This window comes from Cygnus atratus, chromosome 6 (genome assembly GCF_013377495.2).
Source record: "Cygnus atratus isolate AKBS03 ecotype Queensland, Australia chromosome 6, CAtr_DNAZoo_HiC_assembly, whole genome shotgun sequence".
NCBI lineage: Eukaryota > Metazoa > Chordata > Aves > Anseriformes > Anatidae > Cygnus > Cygnus atratus.
Window position 1 is genome coordinate 1302909 of NC_066367.1, and position 25807 is coordinate 1328715.

The 25807-nt window shown below is 41.4% G+C and overlaps 3 protein-coding genes across 7 annotated transcripts in view; all 3 read left to right on the top strand.

The window, feature by feature from the left end:
- Positions 1-25807, top strand: part of SF3B1 (splicing factor 3b subunit 1) — a 426274-nt gene that overhangs the window by 273409 nt on the left and 127058 nt on the right. The gene's annotated exons all lie outside the window — the stretch shown is intronic.
- Positions 1-25807, top strand: part of HSPD1 (heat shock protein family D (Hsp60) member 1) — a 388176-nt gene that overhangs the window by 273409 nt on the left and 88960 nt on the right. The gene's annotated exons all lie outside the window — the stretch shown is intronic.
- The window catches only part of BOLL (boule homolog, RNA binding protein), a 35779-nt gene continuing 15556 nt past the window's right edge, over positions 5585-25807 (top strand). Inside the window, exons 1-7 of one of the 2 annotated variants that reach the window (XM_035536751.2) lie at positions 5585-5658; positions 7936-8011; positions 10019-10201; positions 10313-10375; positions 14687-14831; positions 16668-16745; positions 21931-22071. In XM_035536751.2, the coding sequence (XP_035392644.1) occupies positions 14829-14831; positions 16668-16745; positions 21931-22071 (222 nt within the window). In that variant the 5' untranslated portion in view covers positions 5585-5658; positions 7936-8011; positions 10019-10201; positions 10313-10375; positions 14687-14828. Of the gene's footprint in view, positions 5659-7935; positions 8012-10018; positions 10202-10312; positions 10376-14686; positions 14832-16667; positions 16746-19810; positions 19829-21930; positions 22072-25807 lie in introns of those variants that run through there. The other variant, XM_035536752.1, reaches the window with a different exon arrangement.

Below are 25807 nucleotides of genomic sequence, written 5' to 3' on the forward strand. Positions count from 1 at the left end.
TACACTTAAATCTTTGTTAAATTCTTTGTATACATTGTTGCAGAAAGTCATTATTGCTAATTTGACTCTAAGAACTCCACAGGACCTAAATCCTGCTCACTACAATGTTGTTATCTTAGGCACAGCGATACTTGACCTACCAAGATTGTTTGGCTTTGAAGGAAGGGGCAGGGGTCAAGCCCAGTCTGAAATGCCCACAGGCCTCCACCAGAAAGCATCACAGCAAGAAATGCAACAGTCCCATGGCATCGCTAGAGATGGAGTAGCTTTTTCTAACTTCTAGATGTAATTCATTTGATGAAAGCAGGTCTACAACCAGTATAGTTTCTGGTTTAAGTTCATGTTTATGAAAAAACAGCAGTGCATGGAATACAGGTGTGGTGTTATGAAAATATTACAAGGATTAGAGATAGCTATGCCTTTGCAATCCAAAAAATTCTAAATTACTAATTAACAAAAGATTCTTTTTAATAAATTATTCCACTAGCAATAACAGAAAACATTCTTTTGTGTGCCTTAGCAGTGCATCTAAGTTTTTCCTTACTAGGTTAGAAAAAGGTCAATCCCTACGGGTATCCCAGCTACAGGAGTATATGCATGCATAGGCACACAAGAAACGAAGTACAAAGCGATCAATCCTCTGCTGCAGCTTCCCAAAGCTCAACAGCTTGCAGTTTAGGGACTTTGCAAGCCAGATGCTTTTGGTGCTTTGTGAAGCTCTCCTTCATCAATTTATCATTTTGAACCTGCTTGAACCCGTTTACATTTCTGACTGCCACAGCTTTCTGTGGCTGTTAAGTGCATGATTTAATTACATGCTGTGTCAGAAAATAGTTTCATTTACTTTAAACCTGCTGCTATGTAGCTATTGCTAGGTTTTCCCTAATTCATCTTCTGTGAAGAAGGAATAACAGCTCCATGTTACTCTTTCCACAATGTTTGGGAATTTGCACAGATCTTAAATACCACCCGCCAGGTGACTTTTTCCAGACTGATTTAACGTATTTCTTGTTCGGTAGCAGTCCTTCCATAAAGAGGCTAGGCATATCATTCTTCCATCTAGTTGCAAGCTTACACAGCAAAATACTACCTAAGTTACTGCAGAATCATCACAGTCCTGAACAACTCCACTGTCTTCCGAAAAAAAACGTTATATAGCCATGGTGCACAGACAGATGTATCATGTATTTTAAGTATTTAAATTTTGTCACCATGCTTTCAAACACAAGCTGGAAGAAACTAAGCCTTGCATTCTTTTTGATAAGAAAGATATGATAAATTTTTTTAAAGCTAAAAAATGTCATTAGGATAAATAAAACTTCTTCAAAGAAAAGAGCTAGTTATCTTGACACTCTTCCACTAATCAATTTAATTGCAAAATCCCAGCCCTTGCAGCTCTTAGACTAGCAGCATATGATGCACAAGGGTAACTCAAACGGCCTTTAAAAAAAGTACCTGCGCATGAAAAAGAAGCACATAGCCTTTGGAAGAACTTCAATAAAAGTACAAGGTCTCATAGGTCTGCTGTGACTACAATTCAAGTCTGATTCTGCAGATCCTACTTGAAGTTCACCTTATGGACACAGTCTAGTGTTATTGACAAAGCACAGAGCTATGTTATCTGCTATAGTATCTTCATATAGATCCAGGAAGAAAAAACATGGTCACAGAAGTATGTATTGCATGCAAACAAAGCAGAGAGAGAAGTCTGATAAGCACTGACCAGAAATATCTTGGTGAAAGTTACAAAATCTTTCAGTAGGTATTACATAATGAATTACACAGCCTTCCTACCTGCTTATTAAAATGCTTGTACGTGGCGATGTCCAAAGGAACATGCTAGAAGGAAAACACCATTCAACGCTGTTTAGAAGTTGAAGCAGAAAAGGTTGCAAAACATTCCATGTAAAGAAAGGAGTTTTTTGACCTCTGTTTTCCATTCTCCTGCCCTAAAAGTGGTCATAATTAACATTTTATTTTCAAACAATTGGCCATGGATTATTCACAAGAAAAAAAAGAAATATGGAAACACTTGGAAAATAGCTTAGCCAATGCGTGTGCTCCATGTTTAGGCTTATTTGAAAATGGGGCAAGTTCTAAGCTGTATTGCCTGTCCTCTAATTCTGCCTCCCAAGCATTATACACTGCTTATTTCAAGCTCCTCATGGAAAAAAAAAAAATCCTTTCTTGCTCCAGTTCTGTGGTAAGACTACTTACCTCTTTCTTGCATTTAAGACAAAAAAAAAAAACAACCTAATGCATGTGTATTACGAATATTTCCAAAGTACAGGAGCAGCTACAATCATTTCTTGTAGATGCTATTTCAAATTTACCTTAATCTGCAAAGCTGTGAACATTAGCAAAGCAAAATGGGAACAAAAATATTCCAGCTACGTTTTGTTCTTTTTGTACAAATGAGTTCTCTTGTTTCTGAGGCCAAATATAGAGCACTTGAATGCACTGAAGATTATCTAGAAGGGCTCATATTTTACTCGCTTTAAAAACCTTCCCTGCAGCAAATTATGTTTGGCATATACTATAAGTCTGTTCAGTCCTTTACACTTAATTATCCCGTGGACACCAAAGCCCTCCAATGTAAGCAACTCCGGTTTCCACTGGAACTGTGGTGTTCGACACTAACCTTGAAACTTGCAGAGCTCTAGAAGACTGCTGGAAAAAAAGGGTGTTAGAAGTACATTTTGATCACCTTCATCTACAGAATTTAAGCTTTCTGTTTACTTCAGTGAGACTGCTCAAGCTAAAAGTATACCTTTAAAGAACTCGGAAAGAAATTGGAGAATAGGGCAAGTGTTCAACTCCTGCGGAATTAAAACTCGCCATTACTGTACAGCTTGCACTGCTTTCTTAAACTCTCTTTTCCACCTGACAAGATCAGTATAAAGAAAGTGATGGAATGCTACTCTGCCTATGGACTTACCTGAACATAAAGAAATTTTAGATTAAGATGAATACGATCAAACACTGCAAAATTCCTTCCGCTACAAAATGTACAATGCTTAACCAGAACTCCTGCTTATCAAAGTCCTTCAGCTGAAAACTGAAAAACTGAAATAAGCATTACTTTCTAAACGTTAATTCCATTTGCACTCAGCACCTGATGAATATTTTCTAGGGCACCTGAAATTCCCAAAAGATGCAGACAAATAAATCATTCAATTCTTCTGAAATAAGAGTATTTTCCAAGTTAGTAACTGGTATAATGACAAGGAAAACTGTGCTTCAAAACATATATCACTGAGATAACCTTGTGGAAAAACAAATCATGCTTTATATGGAGTCCCAACAGCATAATGCCTTAGAGATGCACAGCCTGCAAATGCTCAGGTTTAGATACCTTCTTTCAAACACAACCATGTCATCTTATTTAATTCATCACCTTAACAATTAATGTTTAGATGAAATATGTTCTTTTTTGTTCTTAGTATTTCTATCATGAGACCACTCAGTGATGGTCTCATGACCATTCAGACCTTACAGCGATGATCTGCAATAGTTTTCTAGTTTCCAGACCGGGTTTACGTACAGGCATCCTTTGTTCTAAAGCTTCCTATAAACCGCATTTTCGCTCTGTAACATCACACTCAAGATCAGCCACATCCCCCTTTGCTATTATTTCACCAGGCTAAGCAAACCATGCTCACATAGCATTCAATCCCTTGACCTTAGAAACCCATCCTGGTTATCCCTCTTACCACCTGTTTCAGTTTGAATGCATCATTTCTAAACACATAAAACAGATTTTACCCAGTATTTCAGATGCAGCCTTACCAGTTCCTTACTTAACATTAATACTTTCTCATCTGTCAGAAATATCTGTCAATTAACGCCATCCCAGGATGCATCTCAAGAAATTTTCTCCAGCTGGAAGATATTTCTTTATACTCAATAATATTTCTAAATGTCAACCTATAGTGAAAATGCCACACAACCATTAAAGCATATCTGCCATTCGTGACAGTTCATAGAGCTAGTGTAGTCTGCAGAAACAACGTGTGCTTTCATTTGCATCCAAGATTGTGCATTTTCAATTTCCAAAACCTTCACACAATTCCAGGAGGGAACTGGATTTATGCACCAAAACACTTCCAGAACTTTGGTCCTGATTTAGCAAAGCATCCATGCGTTTCTGTAACTTCAGATTGGAAGCGTTCCCATCATATTCATTGGATGCTTCTAGAAGACTAAAAGTCACACTTTGATGCTTTGTTGGACTCAATGGTTAATACTTCGAGGTGGAACTTCCCAAGGACCCTCACGGGGTCTTTTACATTTAACTACGCGGGTCTCCTCTAATTGTTAAAGCGTTAAAATAAAAAAAAAGCAGGCGTTCTGTTTATCCACCCCTTGGAATGGATGTTCTAAGTTCTCAGCGCTAAGTCTGTGTTCTTTGCTTCCCGCACGGAGCCGGGGCTTTGCCTGGTGCTTTGCCACCTTCACAAAGACGAACCCAACCCGCAGCGCTCCCACCGACGTCCTCCCGAGCGCAAACCACCCCGTGCGTGCCCACACGCCGGTTAACTGCCCTGCCGGCTCCGTTCAGCACCCTCACACCAGCTCACGATTAGCCCAGCAGCGAGGCGGCCCCGCTTCACCGCAACCCCCCCCGGCTGAAAACCAAACGGAAAACGAGCCAACAAACGGCACCGGCTGAACGCGGTCAGGGTGCCGTTTCCTCAGAGCCTGTGAGGAAGACAAATGCACCCGGACTCGGCGCGGGCACCCTCACGCCGATGCCGTCCCGTCGCCGCTGCAGGCGCCTCCCGCGGCCGCGATGGGGCACAGGGCGCCGCGGGGGGGCCCCTCGGTGCTGAGGAAGCCGCCGCCGGGTCGGGAAGCCCCGGGGCCGCCGTTGCGGAGCCGGAGCCGCCGTCGGGGTCCGCGTCCCGCCCTTACCTTGATGATGCTGCTGCGCCGCGGGGCGGCCCGGGCCGCCTCCAGGAGGCCGGCATCGAGCTCCGGGGCTGCCGCCGGCCCCGGGCTGCCGCCGGGGAAGCGCTCGGCGGCCCCGACGGCCGCCACGCCGCTGCGGCGCTCCCGCCTCCTGCCCGCCGCCGCTTCGTGAGGGGCCGCCTCGGGCTCCTCGTCGGCGCGGGGAGCGGCGTCGGGAGGCGCCAGCTGCTCCCTGCCGCTCGCGGCTTCTGCCATCGCCCCGCCGGGCGGCGGCGACCCGCGAGGGGCGCCCGGGGGACCGGACGGGCCGGGACGGGCCGGGACGGGCCGGGACGGGGCTGGGGCTGGGGCTGGGGCTGGGGCTGGGGCTGGGGCTGGGGCTGGGGCTGGGGCGCTCGGGGGGAGCGGCCGGCGGCGCTGCCCTCAGCGAGCGGCGCTGCCCTCAGCGAGCGGCGCTGCCCTCAGCGAGCGGCGCCTGCCCGCCGCGGGGCCATCCCCGAGGGCGGCCGCGGGGCCGGCGGCGGGAGCGGGGCTGCAGGAAGTGCCGCGAAGGCCCCGCGCCGCTCTGACAGGCGCCCGGGCGTGTTGTGACAGGCGGCGCTGACGGACGGCGCGCCGGGCCACTCAGCGCCGCGGAAACCGCCCCGAGGGCGCCGCCACGGCCAATGGGCGTGGCGAGGGGGCGTGCCCGCGGGCCGTCCCGAAGGTGGGCCGGGCAGCGCGTGGAGGCGAGCGGCCGCGGGGCAGGTAAGCGCTGCAGCGGCCGTGCCCGCGGGACGATTGCACGGCGCTCGGTGCAAAGGCGGCGCGGGAAGGCGCGCGTGCAGCCCGCTCTGAGGGGCCGGGCGCGGCGCGAGGCGCGGCACCGAGGGCGGGAGGGAGCCACCTCGGCACCGGCCGAGCCTCCGTCGCTCAACGCCGGCCCCACACGCCGAGCCCACAGCGGCCCCTGGCGGCCGTCCGGGCCCCGAGCGTCGCTGCGCTGCCCTGAAGGGAGCAGGGCGGTCGGTGCCGACGCGCAGTTACCGCCGCCGTCTTGACGGCTGTGAGAAAGCTTCACCTGCCTCAGGGTTCCTCGGGAACTGCCTAATTCCCGAGGTGGGCACCTGCTGGCAGCCAGCGGTCAGGCAGGGAAGACGTGAGGTAGCTCCTTACCTCAGCCGGCCGTGAGCTGCAGGGCGTAATTGCCACCTAACGGATGTGATGGCTATATACATAGACTATGTATCATATTTATAACTCCACGTTAAAAAAGAACAGAGTTTTTGTCAAGGCTACTGAAGCATTTACCACATTCAACACAAAGAAATACTAAATGAGGGACAGATGAAAACCCCACCAAACTTTTTTTCTCATGCCCTTCCATTGAAATTAGATCCCCAAAAATGACATTGTAACGTGTTTGTTCAACAGTTTTGTTTTTCATTGGGAAAGGCCACAAAATATGTAACCCTAGAAAAAAATAAAAAAATACATTGAAGAAATGTTGATCATTAAATACCAGAGAGAACAAACTAGTAACGGAGTGGAAGACTCAGTTGCAGCCTATATTTTACAGTGTAGTCAGTATATTACTGAGGCATTACAGCAAAGAAGGGGGGGAAAGAAGCACTAACAAAAGCTTATGGTTGTATAGCTCCGTACTGTCACACAAACAAACCTAAGAAAACTAATTTAAAGATGATGGAAAAGGTAATTACAATGCAGTGTGCTATCAGGAAGAATTATTACTGGAAACAATACAGCTTTTTTGTGCATTTTGTGCAAGCATATGAAGTTTAATCACCAGATTAATTATTTGGAAACAGCAAAGTACTGTCATAGCTGCATCCAACAGGAACAGTCTGTAGCATGTTGTATGCAGATACGTGTACGCTAAAGAACTTCATCCTTTCTACGGTATTTCTTAACATTTCAAATTAGAGATTTATCTGTCTTCTCCAGATATGTCAGCAGAAAGAATGAAAAAATGCATTTGTCTTCTGAGATCAAAAGTTTAAAGTCATGTTATTGTCACCTTAAATGATAACCTTTGATATCTGACATCTTTAATGGAAAAGGACCTACAAGTATCCTGAAGTTTATAAGTTTCATAAACATCAAACCTATGGGGAACACACAACAAATTGTATCTGTTTTGTCCCCAGGATGCAGAGGTTGTGTAGTACAGCTAAAACTTCTCTCCAGAAGATAATAAAACATTAACTATTTTTAGTGCTATATTTCTGACTGCACACCTCTGGATGCCTTCATTGCTATTGCTGTTCCTAAATATGAAGAACCAGGAATTTGAGAGGAAAGAGCAACTGGTTTTGATACTTTTCAATACCTTTACCCTAAAAGCCTGTGTATAGGAAGTAAATAACAATAAAGAGATTGCTTGGTGTTGAGTGTATTTAACAGATATCTGTAGTAGACTGATCTGATGCAGTCCATTGTTCCCCAATTGCTTGTTTGTGATTTGCCATTTGTATACGCTTTGCAAACAACAACAGTGGCTGAAATCATGCTTAATTTTTTAGAGTAGAAACCAGTCAAAAACCGTAAATTGTAACAGATTGACTTCATCCACATTCTGTTATATTAAAAGGCAGTAAGCGTGCTGTTGGCTTGTACGTGTCAGCATGTGGCAGGGGCTGGGGTCTGCACTGGGGCAGGCAGGGCAGGGACTCACAGCACCCCTGCCAGGGAGCACAAGGGCATCAGGCATCTCCATGGGGACAGGCTGAGGACAGACCAGGACATCAGTCCACAGGTGGGATTAGAATCAGGCCTGGCGAGGTAAGCTAGGGCCAGACACAGTCCTGGACAGCCCAGCAGGGCCATGCCCTCACAGCAGTACAGTGTGGAGGTTCAGACTTTACCCAGAAGGAAAGATCGAGAACATAATTACAAGAATACTTTATGCAACTTTGAAGTGATTAAATTCTTATTATATTATAGTTCACAATTTTTGTATTGAGTCTTACAGGACGTGGAGCTACATATTCAGGACAACACTCAAAAGGATCATTTTTTTTGCAGAGCAATGGAAATGACAAGACAGAGGCATTCTCTCTTTGACATTATGTTGGACATCCTGGAATGCTTTCTTATGCAGGTACGTAGTTTAGATGGTGGAGGCAGAGAAGATCTTCTGTAGGTTCTTACATAGTGTTTCCGGTAGTCTGTGTGTAATTTCTGCTCAGACTTTCTGCTTCATATTGAAGCAACTCATCTAAAACAACTCTCTGTATCTCAATACTGCACGAAATCTGCAGCAGAGACGTATCCTAAAATGGGTAGAAAGGAAGAGATAGGGGCAGTTTTTCAAAAACAGTCAAGGAATTCACTCAGGCTAAGAAAGGCAAGATGATAGATAAAAAAAATCTATTTGTGTTCGTCTGAGCGCGTGAGTCAGCAAGTGCCTGCAGTGTCTCTTTTAATGTTTTTTGGTATACTCAACTTACTCTGTCCTCGAAGCATACAATTATTCCTCAGTGGGTGTATTTTGTACCATAAGAAAGCTGAAAATAGTCTTTTCAGAGCTGTGCTGGAATATAGCTTACATAAGCCACTACTTTCCCCTTAGATAGTGCATTTTGGGAAGCTCTTAAAATTGTGTTCTGCTGGGAGCATGAAAGTGGTGCTCCTGCAGCAATTGACCATGACTGATGAAGTGTGAAAACTGACACCTTTTCCTGTCAGGAACATTGCATTTGCAAGACTGGAAAAGAGCAATAGAGAACAAGCTGTAATTTCTCCAAGTATGCATCCTCAATGATAGGAAGTCATAATTCATTTTGGAATTGATGAGACTCATGCAAAGCTATTGATGAGAAAATGTACTGCTAGATAATTCTTAAAAGTAGTGATTTCTTTAGTCTTAGTGGTTGTTGTGCATGTTTTTCTGTGTTGTTATATCCTGAATACGCAATTATAAAACAAAAAAGCACAGTAATATTCTAATTCATTTATACAAAGAGGTACTTGTTGCTAAGCTTCACTCAGGTTTTTGCAAAACAACTCCAACTCCTATTTTGCCTATATAATTATTACTATGTTTCTAAGCTAGATAAAAAAAGCAAATTTGCAAATTTGAGTCAGTATTCAGCAAATACAGTCAAAAGGTCATAATCTTCAACTTAAAACATACTATGTATGTTTTCAAATTTTGTTTGTTTTTTTAAACATATTTATATTACTTCATTCAGTGCCTCTCTTTGGATGACTCTTGCCTTGCCTCCTACTTTTTTTTTAAAAAAAAAAGTCTCACTGTGCTTATGTATATTCTTATTTTATTTTCTAGGTAGTATAAATGTTGTGTCTTCTCTGAGTTAGCAAGAAGTAGCTTTTTGATGTGTCTCTGTATGTGTATCTTGTGTGTAATGATTTTCGTGTTCCAGCTGAAGTCACTAGTGAATTATTTTCACTGTCTGGCAGCACTGTCAGGCTCATCCAATGTTTTTAATAATTAGAATACTCCAGTTTTGGAAGAGGCCACCAATTCTTAACTCATGATCGAATACTCAGGTCCTGATCTTACCCTATTTTACAACCACTGTTTACTATATAGGCATAGGCTCAAGCTTGTAGTGGAATGTATTGATTTCTGTGTGGAGGTCAGTGCATATGAGAAGACTGTGAGCACTGCAAAGAGCCACCCAAAAGTTACCCAACACCAGAATTAAGGTTAATTTCATGCAGTGTAATATCCTTTGATGTGCACACTGCAATCACTTAAAATGCTGTAGGACTCTGGCTCCTCTTACTACATAGGATAATCCATGGGAATGAGACTGTTCTCTCTGCTTTCCTCACCATGAGATCTGGCCCACTTCTCACCTTTCTCCAGGTGCCACATTTCACTGCCACTCAGCTCCTTCTCCAAGGAGCTTTAAGGAGGCATTCTGGTACTCATTACCTCTTGTTCTTCCTTCCCTTACCTGGATCCTCCTAGTAACTGCTACCATCTTTTGCTTACCACCTGCCGTGGACCACTCAGCACAGGGACAACAACTGGACATCCATGACAGAACAGTTGTGGCATGTTTTTTACCACCATTGGGGGTACTCCTTTCGTTGCTCATGCTATAGGCTTGCCTTACCCATTTGCTCCCTCCTGCAGGCTCAGCTCTTGCCACTATACGTACAACCTCCATGTCTTCTTCAGCCCCAGCCTGGGCATAGCGATGGGTCATTGCGGGCAGAGAGAGAACATTGCAGCTGATAGCTCTGCTGGTTGGCTTTGGACGTGATACGGCACAACTGCTCCACAGCTGCAGAGAAGAATGATTGGAGCCTGGTTTAGGTAATGTCTGGTGTGAACAGGTGAATAAGATCTGTGATACAGAGATTCTTTAAACAAATTTTTCAGAGGCATAGCAGGTAGCAACATTTGAACTATTTTTTGTACTGACAGGAAAGAGAACATCCCTGCTTCCTCTACCAAATCTGACTTCAGCGATGTTTGAACTCTTCAAAGGTAGGATGGAAAAACGTCATATGTTGGTTTGTTTTTGTAAATAATTTATGAACATTTTTTCCTATTCTGATTTTCAAGGATAGATGTTTCACAAGAATTCCTTTCCCTTTACGTAAACGAAAAGTCACAACATGAGGCATGCACCCATCTTCAAATTTTGTCTGAAGTGATTGAAGCTCAGGTAGTTAACGAGTAATTGACATCAAGGTCTTCAAATGGACAACATCAGATAATCCCAGAAGCAGTGCTACAACTTTGGCAAAACCTTTCTATATGCATTGATAGACTTTATCCTTTGGTGTAACTTGTGAAGCTTTGTCAGTTTCCCTATGTTTAGTTGCTAGTTGCTTAAGTTTGTGCAAGGAAAGAAAAGGCAGGTTGTATACGTTATAACAGAAATTGTCTGAAGGATTTGGAGGAGTTGTAAACATCAATTCATTTTCAAGTCTAATGATAATAGTAATGGCTCTTCTTTAAAGTAGGTGGTAATTCCGTTTAATGAGAACGGTTACCAGTGACTGTCTTTTTCACTGAACTCTTTTTAACTCCTGAGATCAGTGCTTTTATTATGTCTTTGGCTGTGTCACATTGTCCTGGTTTCAGGTAGGACAGAGTTAATTTTCCTCCTAGTAGCTGGCAGGGTGTTATGTTTTGGATTAGGATGAGAAGAGCGCTGATAACATGCTGATGTTTTAATTGTTGTAGAGCAATGCTTACACCAAGCCAAGGACTTTTCAGCTTCTCGCTCTGTCCTGCTAGCGAGCAGGCTGGGGGTGCAGCAGGAGCTGGGAGGGGACAGAGCCAGGACAGCTGACCCAAACTGGCCAAAGGGGTATTCCATACCATCTGACGTCATGCTGAACAATATATAGGGGTGGCTAGCCGGGGTGGGGGTGCCGGCTGCTCGGGGATAGGCTGGGCATCGGTCAACGGGTGGTGAGCAATTGCATTGTGCATCACTTATTTTGTACACATTATTACTATTATTATTATTATTATTATTATTATTATTGTTATTAATTTTCCTGTCTTAATAAACTGTCGTTATCTCAACTCACAGGCTTCACTTTCCCGTTTCTCTCCCCCATCCCGGAGAGGGAGGGGGGAGGGTGAGCGAACGGCTGTGTGGTGTTTGGCTGCCAGCCGGGCTAAACCACAACACACATGCATAGAAACCTAACTGTAGTTGTTGCTACCTTTCAGGCTATGTGAACTTGCTTGTTAACTGCTATGAACGATATCATCCATTTTTCCCTTTCTGTGGTAATTCACCTACCAACAGATACAATTTCACACCAGCGTACTATGTCGCAGCCCTTGGCACCCTTGCCAACTCAATGGATATATTCAGTGTTAGGAATATATGTGGCACCATGGTTCCTGTGCACTTATATGCAATTTTTTGGGAACATTTGGGTTATCATGAACTGTGCAGCTGCTGGGGAAGCAGCATTAGTGTTAAATGATATTTTTAGTCAGGTATTCTTTTTACTGAGGATAAAATGCTTTCTGATAATCCCAGTTAAAAAGCTACTATCAGCATACGTAATTTTGCCACCTCTGAAGAAAATTGCTAGCAATGTCAACAGTAGCCACATTCATACTTGTTTTGCAGTTAAAGAGTTTGGAGGCAAGTTGTGAGTATCGCAGGCATGGAATCTAGGCTATTCTTCTGCCTGCTAATCAGACACACAACTTTCTTCTTCATGTGATTTCTCTGAAAGATTTTGTATTGCTTAACTAGGTTTGGTCGTAAGCAAGTTAAATTTGGTTGTAAACAAGGGGGTATGCAGTAGCCCAACCCTCAGGAGAAAAGACCACTCATCATTAGGAATTCTGTTGGGGGGCTCCTGACAATGATCTCATGAAAAGTATCAAATAATATAACAGGACTGGATGGTCTGACATCCATACCACAGGCATTTTGGGTGAGGGTTACTTGGAAAAATCCCTAATGCAGCCCCGTGAATAGAATGGCTGGCTGTACAGGAAAGTGTGGTAGCCGAGCTCTTGGGGCACAAATTCTACTTTAGTTTCAATGAGAATAAGGTGGTTTGCACACTCAGAAACTGCTCTGTGATGTGAACCAAGTAGGTAAGTTAGGATGATCAGGAGACTTGCTTCAGAATTGCACCTTTCATCCAAACAAAAACACTAAACCAGATGGATCCAAAGTATGTCAGTGTTGGAAGAACATTGCTACTTTCAGATCTCCCATGCATGACTGGCTACCCAGGGCAAGAGTGTAAAGAACCGTACCTCATCTGCCTCATTTCAAAGAAAGATGATTCCTTAACGTTTGAAAAACGTCAAGGCAGTTTTTCCCAGTGTTTTTGACAGTTCCTACACTGGCTTAAGATGGTGGTAGATGTGATGGGAAAAAGAGATAGGAACCTTGTAAAGTCTGCTTTCTTATGCTGGAGCTGAAGTTATGCAATCTTTGGCCCAGTCCTTGATACCACTTCCAAATATAAGCTTCCATGTGTCTGGATAGATGGATCTAAAGACTTGCTAAAAGTATGCATGCAAATTTGGCCTCATGCATGCAAATTTGGCCTCACTTAATTCATTAGAGAAAGTCATCCCCAAGAAAATATAAAAGATTTGTTGATGAAAATGTAATTGCCAAATAACTTACATTCCCCGATGTTAACTGAACAGGATTTTAAGAAGATTAAAAATACTTTCCATCAGGATGAAGTATACTTAATCTTTTATTGCAAAATCTCTTGTTGCTAAATGTCAGGTTAGAAGCTATTCTAGGGACATGGAATAGAAAGGATAATGACTAATCTATGTAAGCTTATTTTCCTGAAATTTGCCACTGTGGGAGTGCTAATGTGCTTCAGTTGAAAGCGTTGTTAACCACTGTTTATCTATATCTTTTCTGAGTCGGGTTAAATAAGCTGGTAGTTGAAATCTGTACAGTCTATACTAACTCCCACAGTAGCTTATAGCAGCATTAGCAAAAGTGAAGCATTTTGCACATAAAAGACTATAGAGTTTTACTCCCAAATGCAGCAATTTACATTCAAATCCCCAGGAAAAGTGAAAATTATGCCTGTTCTGAGCAAATTTAGAAGACACCTATTCAGGCTGTGGCTTGGAAGAATCCTTTAACTACCCCATTCTAGTCTAATTTTACTTTCTCTTCATCTAATCTCAGGTGTGCTGTCAGACTCAGTGGCAAGATTTAGGGAGAGTAAAAACTAAAGTGTATTAACTTTTCAGGCTATGCTGCTGCCAAAAGACAGCAGGACTTGGCCTGTAAATGCCCTGCAAGTGAGATGTCCAAGGATTCCAAGAAATGTTCATATCTGTAGGTATTATACATGATGAGGCTCAGTTAGCTGAACAGACCATTTCTCAAGGGTTTGTGATTTGGGGCAAGATAGGGAAAAGGAAAGGAAGAGTCATAGAATCATTAAGGTTGGAAAAGATCTCCAAGATTATCTGGTCCATCTGAATGGTAGTACTTGTTTTGTAAATCCCCACATCCATAACATAGGCCCAAATTTACACTGAATTATTTCCCGTGAGCCACTACCAATAAATCAAATAGGATTTAAATTACATATCAGTCCAGATACTCTGAAAGCCTTAATTTGAGTGAAAGTCAAAAGGTAAAACTGTTACAAAGCTCACACATCAGAGAAAGCGATTGCATTCTACAAAATGCAGAATTACATATTTAGCAAAATTAAAAATAAAGAAAAAAATCCCCTAGTCACTCACACAGACAACAAAAGTGATCTTTTACAGCTTTATTCTACCTGAAATATTAATATGGAAAAATTCCTTCACATTACTTAAAAATAACTCAAGTTCAGTGTTGAGTAGGGAAAGATAAGGAATCCATTTTAAAAACCAATGCTTTGAGTTCTTGTTCCTCCTATTTAACTAAAAATAAGTAAAGCAATAGTAGAAAATTTCAGAGGAAGGGACCTTTTTCGTAGAGTTATTTGAGATCTCCAGGTAAAATACTCTGTCACTATACAAGTATATCATGATCAAGTGTTGCCCATTAAAGTTTGCTAAGCTTATTTGTCTAAAATTGAATAATAAATGTCAGAAACCAAGTATTTAAAAAAGGTCATCAGACTTGCATTGTAAAATGTATTGCTTTCATCTCTGCAATTGCTACTTTACTGTTGCAATTCTGCTTTTCAGCATTAAATTCCCTATTTGTTTCAGTCAATTGACATGGAAAGTAATTTAAACCATAATGCATAGAATGAAACCAAGCACAAACTTTTCTTCCTGTACCCAGCTGCCTTCATCCCATTTCAGTTCTCTTTTGACTCCTTCTAGGTACTTAACTCATGTAAAGATGGAAGGAAAACACTGGAAAAGACATTACTTCTTGATATGTTTCATATCTTTACAACCATGCTGAATTGAAGCTGTTCAGGGCTGCAGCTACAGAAGTTCTTCATTCACAAGAGAAAAGAGTATGGTAGGTTGACAAATGTTCCATTAGTTGGAGTGTATACCGTATACACTCGATACACAGCTCTATATAGTATAGAACTTTTTGTGGGAAAGACAAGACAAAATCAAGGGTGACTACTTTACTTCTATGTTCAGCTATTCAGAATAGTGGTTCTAAGTAATAGCAATTATGTTCTGTTATACTTTTCTTTCACTTTTTCATGTATAAGTTTTGGGAAGCAGATAGTAGAACAAAACCAACAGAAACGTGCAGGAATATATTCAAATTTTCCCCCATAAATGTGGTATCTGCTAAAACAGAAGCAGCTGTTTTATCTGAATCTGAAAAACTGCATGTAAGAAGTAAATTACCACATGCACAAAAAATAAAATAAAATAAAATATGTAATGGACAACAATAACATAGCTTGGCTCTTACAATGAATTTATGTACAGCATCTTAAATCACTAAGTCAGTAGAGAGAAAAGCTCCTGGCATTTTGGAGTAGTGGTTCCAAAACAAGATAAAGAAAATTAAGACTCTTTAAAATTTTGTGTATGGAACATATTAGCAACATCCTATTTTTACAGTGAGATTCTTCTTTTTTTTTTTTTTAATTTGGCATCACATAAGTTCCTAGACATCTAATGGAAGTCAAAGAATCAAGTTGTAAAAAGTGGGATTAGAACATAGAGTCGTTTGCCTGATGGTGATCAAGTGAACACATTTACCTTATAAGAAAATCTCTTTAACATTATGACGGTGTATAGGTGCTATTAGATTACACTTACATTCATGAAGCTTTACACTCCCAGAGCAAGCAAAGCCTGATACTTTCTCTTTGTTGCAAGTATTTTTCCCATTTGTTTAATAACACACATCAATTGTTTATAATCTTTTCTACTTAGGTATTTTTGTCTGCAGAATTTTACATTTAGTTCAGTGAAACATGTAAAATATTATGACAATGGTAAAAGAATAGTCAAAAACCTGAAATTTATCAAAGTCAGGATGAACATTAAATTTTTATTTGACTAATGGAAACACAGTAGGGAAAAAATGAGAGGAAAAGCCAATCAAGGCTGTCAGGCTAAGTAAAAGTAAATGAGGAGGAGTTTGATAATTTTCTCTTCACCCACCTAATTGGAGATCTATTAATATTCCATGTGACATATATTCATGTGACATTTCCATATGACACAGCAAATCAGATCTGAGCAGAGCAGCTCAGCTGGAGAGAGTCATAGGAAACAGGGTGGGAACCCCACTGAGCCACCCCTGTGTCCTGCCCTTGGATCTCCCAGTGTCCAACAGAGCCCCCAGGTACCTTGCAGCGTTCTCGAAAGCCCCCCTCCAAACTACTCAATACCTCCCCTGTAATCCCAGTGTCCCCAGAGCTCCCCAAAGCCCTCCCAGTGCCCCCAGTATCTCTCACAGCCCCTCCAGTACTATCCTAGAGTCCTGCAGTATTCCCAGAGCCCCCAGTACCCACCCTATGATGAGTGCAGGGGCTAAAGATGTAGAGCGTACCAGTGCAGCCATTATGATAAGAAAGGGGGACAGAGACAAGAGGGAGTGAGCAAAAATACAGTTAGAGCAATCAGAAACAAAGTAGGAGGTAGAGACACAGGGCAGAGAGAAGGGTGGAAGTTGGGATGGGCTGAGGAATCATGGCTCATCCACAAGAGAGATGTGTACAACTAACCTAAGTAAGGGGAACAGTGTGGGAAAAGAGCCTGAGATGGAAACGTAGCAGAGAAATACACATACACATTTGAATAAATGGAGAAGTTCCCAGAAACAAGTCATTTCCTTCTGCATTTTTCACATGGCACCAACCATACTTTTTTTATTCATTAGCACTCCAGAGGTGACCACCATAACATGCTGATAAGCACTGTAACTCTTCCAGAAGGCTTCGCCACATTCCTTGAAAACGTAAGAGCTCTTGTTTTTTTTGATTGTTCTGGTTCAGGTTCAAGGTGTGAAGAATCCATTCACAAGCTGGTAAGAGAAATCACCATGTACATCTTCATAAATTACTTTTTTTTTAAAATACAAACACATTCTATGCAATAGAGACAGAAGACAGTCTTTTGGTTCCATCCTGTGTGACATTTTTATGAAATTGAGAGCAGGAAGTAAGTAATCTTTTATCAGGTCAAGTTAACAACTGCAATATATTAATGCTTGGATTTCCACTGAAGGATCTTAAGATGCAGGTAGGTAATCTGTCACTATTATCTGCAGATAAGTAATACTAGCAAAAGAGGTACTGTGGCTTTTGAAGGTCATGCAATCAATCATTGAAAGAGTAGTCCGTTGCCAGGCCCAGGTATTACTCATAAAATTACACTTATCTTTTTGAGCCTGGAAAATCATTTTCCTCCTTTATCCTCCCAAATCATTCTTTCTCCCTATTTTTCTCTCTCTCTTTTTTCATTTTATCTTTTCTTACTTAACCTCTGGCTTTCTCTGATCCTATAAAAAGGACAAAAGGCAAAAGTCTACAGGAACCAGTACAGTCAGACTCTTGTCTTTGTCCAGCACTGCCTTTTAATTTGTGGGAGAGAACTGTAGGAGAGATCACTTCCTTCTGTGTATATTGCTGACGTGCAGAGATGGGAAAAACAGACATACTCCTGATTTCCTTTGAGAATGACTTGCTAGACCAGGATGCTATTCCATTAATGAAGCAGCCACACGGTTCTAGGGCAGCCCAGCAACTTTTGGTGTAATATTTAAATCCTGCGTGCGTGGCAATATTTTTTGTCAGCTCTGCTAGTAATCTTGTTAAATTTATAGATGTGTTGGATCTTCAGATTTTCAGTTTTTAAGTTACCAAAATAAAAAATAGATCAATTGTTCTCACTTATTTGTGAACGTCCTATTTTTGTCACAATTGCCTTATTTTAAATGTAAATGTACTAGATTTAGTTTTCTAACCTGAGAAGGAGGTGTAACGCAGAATATCCAACAATTAAAACTGTGCAAAATACACTTTAATGTTTGTGTATTCCTTCAGCTGTTGCGACTTTGAATTCCCCAAATCAACATATGAAGCACATGAAAGGTTTGGTCTATTCTGCTTTACAGATCATTAAAATGTACAGCTGTTCCTAGAATAAACTATATTGCTGCATGATAAATATTCATAAAAGCATGTGAATAAATGCAGTTCAGCAGGGTTCTGTTATAAAATACCAACTATTTCTAAAAATCTCATCAGCTCTGCTAAAATTGCTTTTATTTTTATAGTTTACTCAAAGAGCTTAAAAAAAATCACTACTAACAGTTAAGCATTAGACACAGAATTCATAGAAGGTCTTATTTATTTATTTTTTTAATTCCCTGTGGTAACAATAATGTTACAGAAACTGGTAAATGCTGAAGCAAGAACAGAAAGCAGCATAGGGTGTCCGCAAGGAGTGCGAATCTGTGCCCTGCCTATGCTCATTGAGAAGTAAATGATGCAATACATGGAAAGCACTGTTGGTTTTAGATTGGGTTCATATTGTTTGCATAAAACAAATTTAAGCAAGATGGAAGGATTAAAATATAATTTGTTATATTCTAAGGACTAAAATATAATTTGTTGTAGACAAGATAATCTTCATTGAAGATTTTATTTCAAAGCGCCCAAAACAAGTACAGCAAGAGAGTAGCCAATGATAGATTGACCCTGCAGTAATCCTGACATTGTATTTCAGTATTGAGCTGCTGTGACTTAGCCTGTGAATGTTTGATTTTTGTTTCTTGGTTGTTTAATCAGTTTGAAAAGCAGCTTTTACACTGGGATGGTTCTCCCAGAATACATTTGTAGGGATTTTAGCTCTTGCCATCATCAAACCAAGCATTTCTGCAAGGCTGTACCTTGCAACTCCAATGGTTATGATCTAGACATTTGAATCTTTTTTTTTTTCCCTAGACCTGTTTAAGCAGCACAGCTACTTTCAGGGCAATTTGCGTCTGCAACCAGCATGAAATGATGTAAGTGCAAACAGGTTGCGGTGCTGTTCATTAAACACCACAGACATACACCTAACAGAAGTGTTACTATCAACCCGTCTCCTCTGGTTCTGTAACAGCTGAAAAAAGCTGCAACTTTTTGAGAATTGGTCATGAAAATGACTGGTGTTTTCCAGTCCTCTCTGCTAGAGGCCCCCAAATTGCATCTCTAAGGTTATCCCTGGCCTTGTGTTGCACAGTGGTCAGGGCAGCCTGCCTCTGAGTCTCTTTGGAAACAGTAGAGGTCTCAGAGTTGTGCTAAGGACTTCGGCTTCTCTAGTTATAAAGTCTGACAAGTAGAAAGTCTAAACTATGTTTTTGCCTCCACCAGGTACGGCTTGGTGAGTCACCTGTAGGGAACAACTTCACTTTGGGGGGGGGGGGGGGGGGTTCTTTCTTCCGTTGAGGCCAGAGAACAGGCGAGGCGCACGACCTCTCCCTGAGGGACAGGAGGGCAGCAGCCGCATTTCGCCTCCCCAGGGCGGCGGGGACGGCCGGGCTGCGCTCACCTGGCAGTGCCGCCAGGCTCCCCCCGAAGCTGCCGGGGTGCGGGTGCCCGCTTCGGGGCCCCCTTCCCGAAGCCCTCCCCGCCCAGGGCCGGCCGGGGTCCTGAGGCACGGGCGGTGAGTGACGGCGCCAGCGGGTGCCGGGTGCGGCGGCGGTCGGGGAACGACGAAGGAGCCGCGGGGCTCTCGAACGGGAGGAGAGGCCCCAGACGCACAGAGGCCGCAAAACGGGCACTCTCCCCGCAGGCAGGAGGTCGGCGGGGCCCCGGGGCGCTGGGGAGCCCCTCAACGGGGCGGGGCCGGGCGCTGGGGTGCGGAAGGGCTGTTGTGTGCCTTCCCTGCACCCCGCTGCCCTCCAGTCCCCGCACACCTAGCCTTTCCCCCTTCTCCTCTTCTCCCCGGAGCTCATCGGCAGGGCCCGAGGCGGAGCCGAGGACGCGACGCGTGCCGGGAACGTGCTGGAGCTGAGGCGGCGGTGGCGGCAGACAGATGGAGCCCGACGGCGCGGTGAGGACGGCCGCCCAGGCTGGGGGAGCCGCTCCGCCGAGGGACGGGCATGGGAGCCAGGTGCCGAGGGCCCGGCTCTGCGCCCCGTGGCCTCGTCTACAGGGACGGGGCTGCCCCCGCCCGGCTGCTGGCTGCCCCTTCCCGCTAAAGCGCCCTCGCCACCGGTTGCGGCCTGCCGCCATTTTGCGCGCTGAGCTGGCTGCGGGCTTGTGAAGCACCCCCCTGCCATGGCGTCTAGACATAAGCGCTTGGAAGTCCTGACCCACCCGAGGCGGCAGAGCCTCTGTATAGTTTACGTTATGTATAGTTCTCTTTTATGCCACAGGACATGGCGGTCTGGGCAGTTCAGCCCTTCAGCTTTTCTCCTCAGCAAAAGGGTCAGAGCTTCCGGCCATCCCACTCGCTTTCTGTGTTGAACAGCCCCTGGCATTGCATTAAAACTCAGCCCCCTTGGGTGTCCCAGTGCAGTTAAGGATGACCGTGTTTTGAAGGCCTGTAGAGCCACAGAAGTAAAATCGTAAATCACTGGGAGAGGTTGATGTCTAATTTCTGATGTTACAGGATAGGAGTGGTAAAACGAGGCGAGTCAAAGTTGGAAGGTGGGATTAATGACCAGGTCCATGTAGTATTTGGTTTTCTGACCGTGGATGTATTCAACATAAAAATGAAAAACTGTTGATACTGGTAAAGGAGCAGTTGTGAAACACTAAAGACATAAAAGTACTGACAAATTTACACATGCACACAGTTCTAAACGAATCACATGATAAAAGTAGTTTAAAAACACAAATAATCATCACATTAAGTTAGCACACAAATCTTTTTTGATCCTGTTTTCTTACTGCTACAATGGCATTAAAGAGAGGAGAAACTGCTTGAGATGACTATCAGAATAAAGATTTTAAGATTTTCAAATGTTAGGGTTTTTTTTACTCTCTTGGGAGCTCACAATTGGTGTGTTTTAACGCCTCATTTCTTCCATTTGGGTTCTTGGTGTGTTTTTTTTTTTTCTTTGTATAAGACTTAAAACTCTTGAAATTTGTGTCGGAAAGTAAAATTTAGGAAGAAAAGGTAAGACTTTTGGATGTGGAGTTGAATGTTATGTCTTATTTTGTAGTTAAATAGTTAAATTCTGATATTTTGGTTCTGCACCTAATTATGAAATAGAATGTTGTATTTCATGTAAGAGGTGAAGTAAGAAACCTGTTCATACTTCAGAAGTTGTTCTTGACAGAAAATCTTCTTCCATCTAAAAGCCTTTGGGTCTGTGGGGATTATAATTGTTTTTGACATGTGAGTATTATGACCAGCACAGCTAAAACAAGATACAGAAAGAGTTTAGGAGAGCTTGCTCTGAGTCTTTGTACTAAAACAGTTTGTGAAGAGAGAGACTTGGTGACAAGCAGAAAGTAGTGTTATCCATGCTACCACTGTTTGCCAGAGACCGATGAGTTTAGCAATAGATGACTAATCTTCAGTACAGTATTATTTTTTTTTTAATGTCCCATCAGGGAAGACTAGTCTCAAATCTTACCGTGTGAGGCAGACTGTGCTCCATAACAAAGGGCTGAGGGTATTAATGGAGATGTTTGTGTCCATGCAGGACAGGTGGTGATCCAGAGACTCTTTGAGGAAGAGTCATGTATGTGTGAGAGAAAGAGTGCAGTTTGAAGCTGTTGAATTAAAAGGTTGTTGCTATAAAAGGCATAAATTAAGGGGCTTCTAATTAATATAAATTCATCTCCAAAATAGAATAAATAATTTGGGATTCATACAGCAGGGTGCTCTGCGCATGCACGCACACACAAACAAAAGGATTTGGGGATTAGATCCTAAATGCCAATTTGTGTAAGATATTTAAGTGTAAGTGAAATGTCAGATTGTAGTTGATTTAAGATGTTATGGAATGGCTTAAAACTAAGCTTATTTTAAATACTTTATAAGGTTGGATTCAGAATAAAAATACATGTGCTTAATGTTCAACTGTTCAGCATTTGCTGTGCCTACCAAAAATTCTGTATTTTCTGTTTAGAATTTCTTCTCTTAGTAGCTTGTACTATGTAAGCTGTTGTAAATCTTTGATTTTTTTTTTCAATCAACAGGCTGCAAATCAGACGCAAACAGAATCTTCACCTTCAACTCCCAACACTGTGTCACCAGTGCCATTAAATAATTCAACCAGTGCTCCAAGGTTTGGAACAGTTACTCCAAATCGCATCTTTGTAGGTGGAATTGATTTTAAGGTATTTTTTTTTCCTAATTTTGCTACTAAATGATATTTTATAACCTATAAAAAACAATAAGAGAAGTATGTGTATTTATTCAGGTGGTAAATGCCTTTCACTATAAAGTTCAAATGAACATCGGTGAATAAAGTTTTGAACCGTGATGTACCTAACTGTGCTACAAAGTTGCATAAACTTGTGTACCCAGCTGCTAGAAGCTTTTATCATGCTGGTTCTTCAGATTTTTTTTTTCAAAGAAGGTAGCTTTTGTAATAAGCAGATACTGTAGTATGTAAATTTTAAATTAAATATAACATTTAGTGTAATTTATTAAACTGTAAGCTCAGTGTTATAGCTTGCACACAGCAGTCGTCAGTATCTTCAGTTCCTCTAGCACTTTACTTTGAGATTATACAAAAGGAGGAGCTATGGTGACAGTATTCTTCATCTATTGCAGTCATTTTCTTGAAAGCAAGTGCTTGTTTTAAAACATACAGTAAAGCTTCTCTGGGCACTTTCCAGTATTGATTTGAACTCTTAAAATGCTTGTGTCTTTGCATATGCCATAAAAAACTTCAAATATCAGTGAGTATCAGGCCATTCTTACATTCTTCAGCCATTTTGAACATTCATAGCAAGATATACACCAGATCTTTACAACAGCTACTGTCATATTTCTTTCTTACCACTTTAGACGATGGGTTTGTCATTGACTTTTGTGAAGCAGTCTTGGTCTACTTAGATGTTGTTTCTACCAACAGTATCTTCTCTGCTGCACTCCTCCTAGGCTGAGGACCTTTTAAGCATTGACTCAGATGAAGAGGAGGAAGAATGACAATGTATTCAGACTATCTTGGATAATAATATAAGAACTTCCAGGATCTCCTGACTCATTTGTCCAAGACAATTCAGATGGAGGTGCTTGTAGTTCAAGAGAAGCTGTACAAGGCCTTCTGTGTATTTGGGCTTTAGCAAAGAGGCACAGTAACTCTTTGCATTAATAGTAAGCAAATTACTAGGGCTGTAAAAAGATCTGTCTGTTCTGTCTTCACTGCAGTTTAAAAGGTTAAAACGTTTTTCCATATAACTTATCAGTATTCGTGTTAGTTGTCATTTATTGTACATTTTGAAAGGTCTCATGACTTTGGTTCAGTAACTGATTGGTCAAAATCTGTTATGAATATTATTTAGTCTCAGTGGCAGAGGAATACAATGTGTTTGTATCTGGAAAACAGAAGAAGGTATATTTTGTTTGGAAAGGAATTGGAGAGAATGAAACCTATGTAGACTTTTCAGCTACCTTTCCATTCATTGTGACTCAGATACTAAGTAGAGTCTTGAATTCCTTTTCAAATCATAGGATATTTATCTGTCAGTCTCAGATTGCTCTTTGCTATGATTTCAGTAAAAACAATATTTTGTTTTTTTCAAGTTTGCTGGAAAAAAATATAAAGCTCTTTATTTAGCTATTTTTGTGAAAAATGGATGCTTGCACACAGATTATTTGCTTTCCAGCAAGCTCTTTTATCATTTTATTGGAAACTTCATTTGGTCTGTTGCCATAGCAGTGATTCCTATTTGTAAGAGGAAACATCTGGCTTCTTAAACTTGGACAAACAGTTCAATAATAGAAGTTACAGCTGTGTATCTTTTGATCCAGTCTGGAGGGGTCTCTCTTCAATGGTGTCACCTTTGACATACTGTAGGCTTACATTAGCCGTTCGTCAGAATCTGTCAAGTGCCTTGGTCCTGTCAGGAGCATGGAAACATCAGTCCTGAAGGTGTCTCTAGCAAACTTACAGATACTGTGTTGATCCAGGTACTTGTAAACGGTACTGTGAATCTTAGAACAGGGTTTCTCTTTTATTCTTTTTCAATACAATTCTCCACAGATAAATCTTTTATCTTTTATTAATCTTTTAGCTTTTGAAGCTTGCAGTGTTGTGTATACATCCTTCACGTCTTTTAGGTATTCAGTATAAGTTTCTGCACCAATCACAGTCTTAGGACTCTTCAGCTGTTTTTAGTGTATTTTAGCCTTCAGCTACTTTATCACAGGTTCTTTTTCTCAATTTTGTGAAGCAGCTGAGCTGCACATAATGTGGAGCTTAAAAGAAACAGTCTGCTAGAAATGGAAATGTTCATATAGAAATGTGAAGTTTTATCTGTACAGCTTCAGTTTCTAAGTGGTTAAGTTCTGGTGTTCATTGGAGAAAGTTTTAAGGGAAAGGCACATCTTAAAATCAGTCTTTTTTTTTTTTTTTTATTCTTTGGGTTTTTCATCATTTAAGAATGTGAGAATACTTCAGCTTACATAAAATGGTTCTACAGCATATGCTATCAGTTGTTTGAATGGATTTATTTTCCTACATAAACAGACTTTCATATTTCTACTTAAGTGCAAAACATGATCGTCTATTCAGGAGAATGGTTCTGGATGCCACTCAGTAATTTATTAACCTTTCAATGGTGCATTGTTGCTCAGGAACTGGTGCAGGAATTTTCCAAGGAGAAGATGATTACTGAACAAAGCTTATTTCCTGCCTATTCAGTGCACTCCTATCTGTCATTCCTCCCCATGCTTTCAGAGTGACTATTTTCTAATGTGTTAATGGCAGAATGCTTGGAATAGTGAGGGAGGTAAGTCTTCTACCATCAATGCTCTCTGGTCTTGAAGATTGCTGCAAACTACATTATTTCTTTTTGTAAAATACATCTTGAGGGTAGAATTATTCAAAAAGTGTTAGCTTCATATTCTTGCCAGTTATGAAAGTTATTTAAATTACAGCTTTTGTTTCTTTTGTTTTAAATTCTTTTTCCTTCTCAAACTCAGTTAAGCCTCTGATATGTAAGTGGAGATTTTTGCTAAATTGCATGCATACTCCTAAAAGCAACAGAAGTTATTTACTTAGAGGTAAAATAGCACTTCTTGTATACATCCTTAAAAATAATGACAACTATAGATGAATACAGAAATTACCTGAAGTGGATAAAAATCTGTGTATATAAGCACACTTCTTGACAGCATTAGGTATTGTATTAACAAAGGACTGTGCAGAACAAAACTTTCAATTCTGAAATGTGGTGTTTAGGGCATCATATTTATTTATGTTAACACTGTTAAGGAAAATTAATTCATAGAAGGGAGACAAGTGTTCACATAGCTTAAGTGTGTGCATTTCCTAGGAACTTGTTTTCCTCCATGTGTACTCAGATTAGAAGGGAACAGTATTTAGAGCATGTTCTATCAAAAGTTTCTTGCTTAGTTTATGCTGGGGAGTTCCCACAGCATATCTGTATATGTGTGTGTATTTATGTATGTGTATACATATGCACACATATATCCATATATACATTATGAAAGCCAATACAGTCTGCTGTTGATGTTGAGAATGTGATTTGTTTCATATTGTAAACAGTACTCTAATACATAATGTGTATAATATATATATATATATATATATATAAAAAAGTCACATATTGTTAACTGTCTTCAGTGATCATACCTGTAAAGGGATTGTTATGTAAATCCAATAAAACATTTTAATATTTTAGTGGTTTTCTAGTGTTATTGCTGAATATGAAAAGGCAGTTATTAAATAGTGATGCTGTTCTCTTGCTTTGAGTCACATGTTCCTGCTTATTCTTTTGTCATTTAATCCAGGGTTATAATTAGTTTTTGGCAAACTTTGTTCAAAGTATATCCTTTAAAAGTCTTATGGAAATATTCCTTGAATAACTACACAAATCAGCT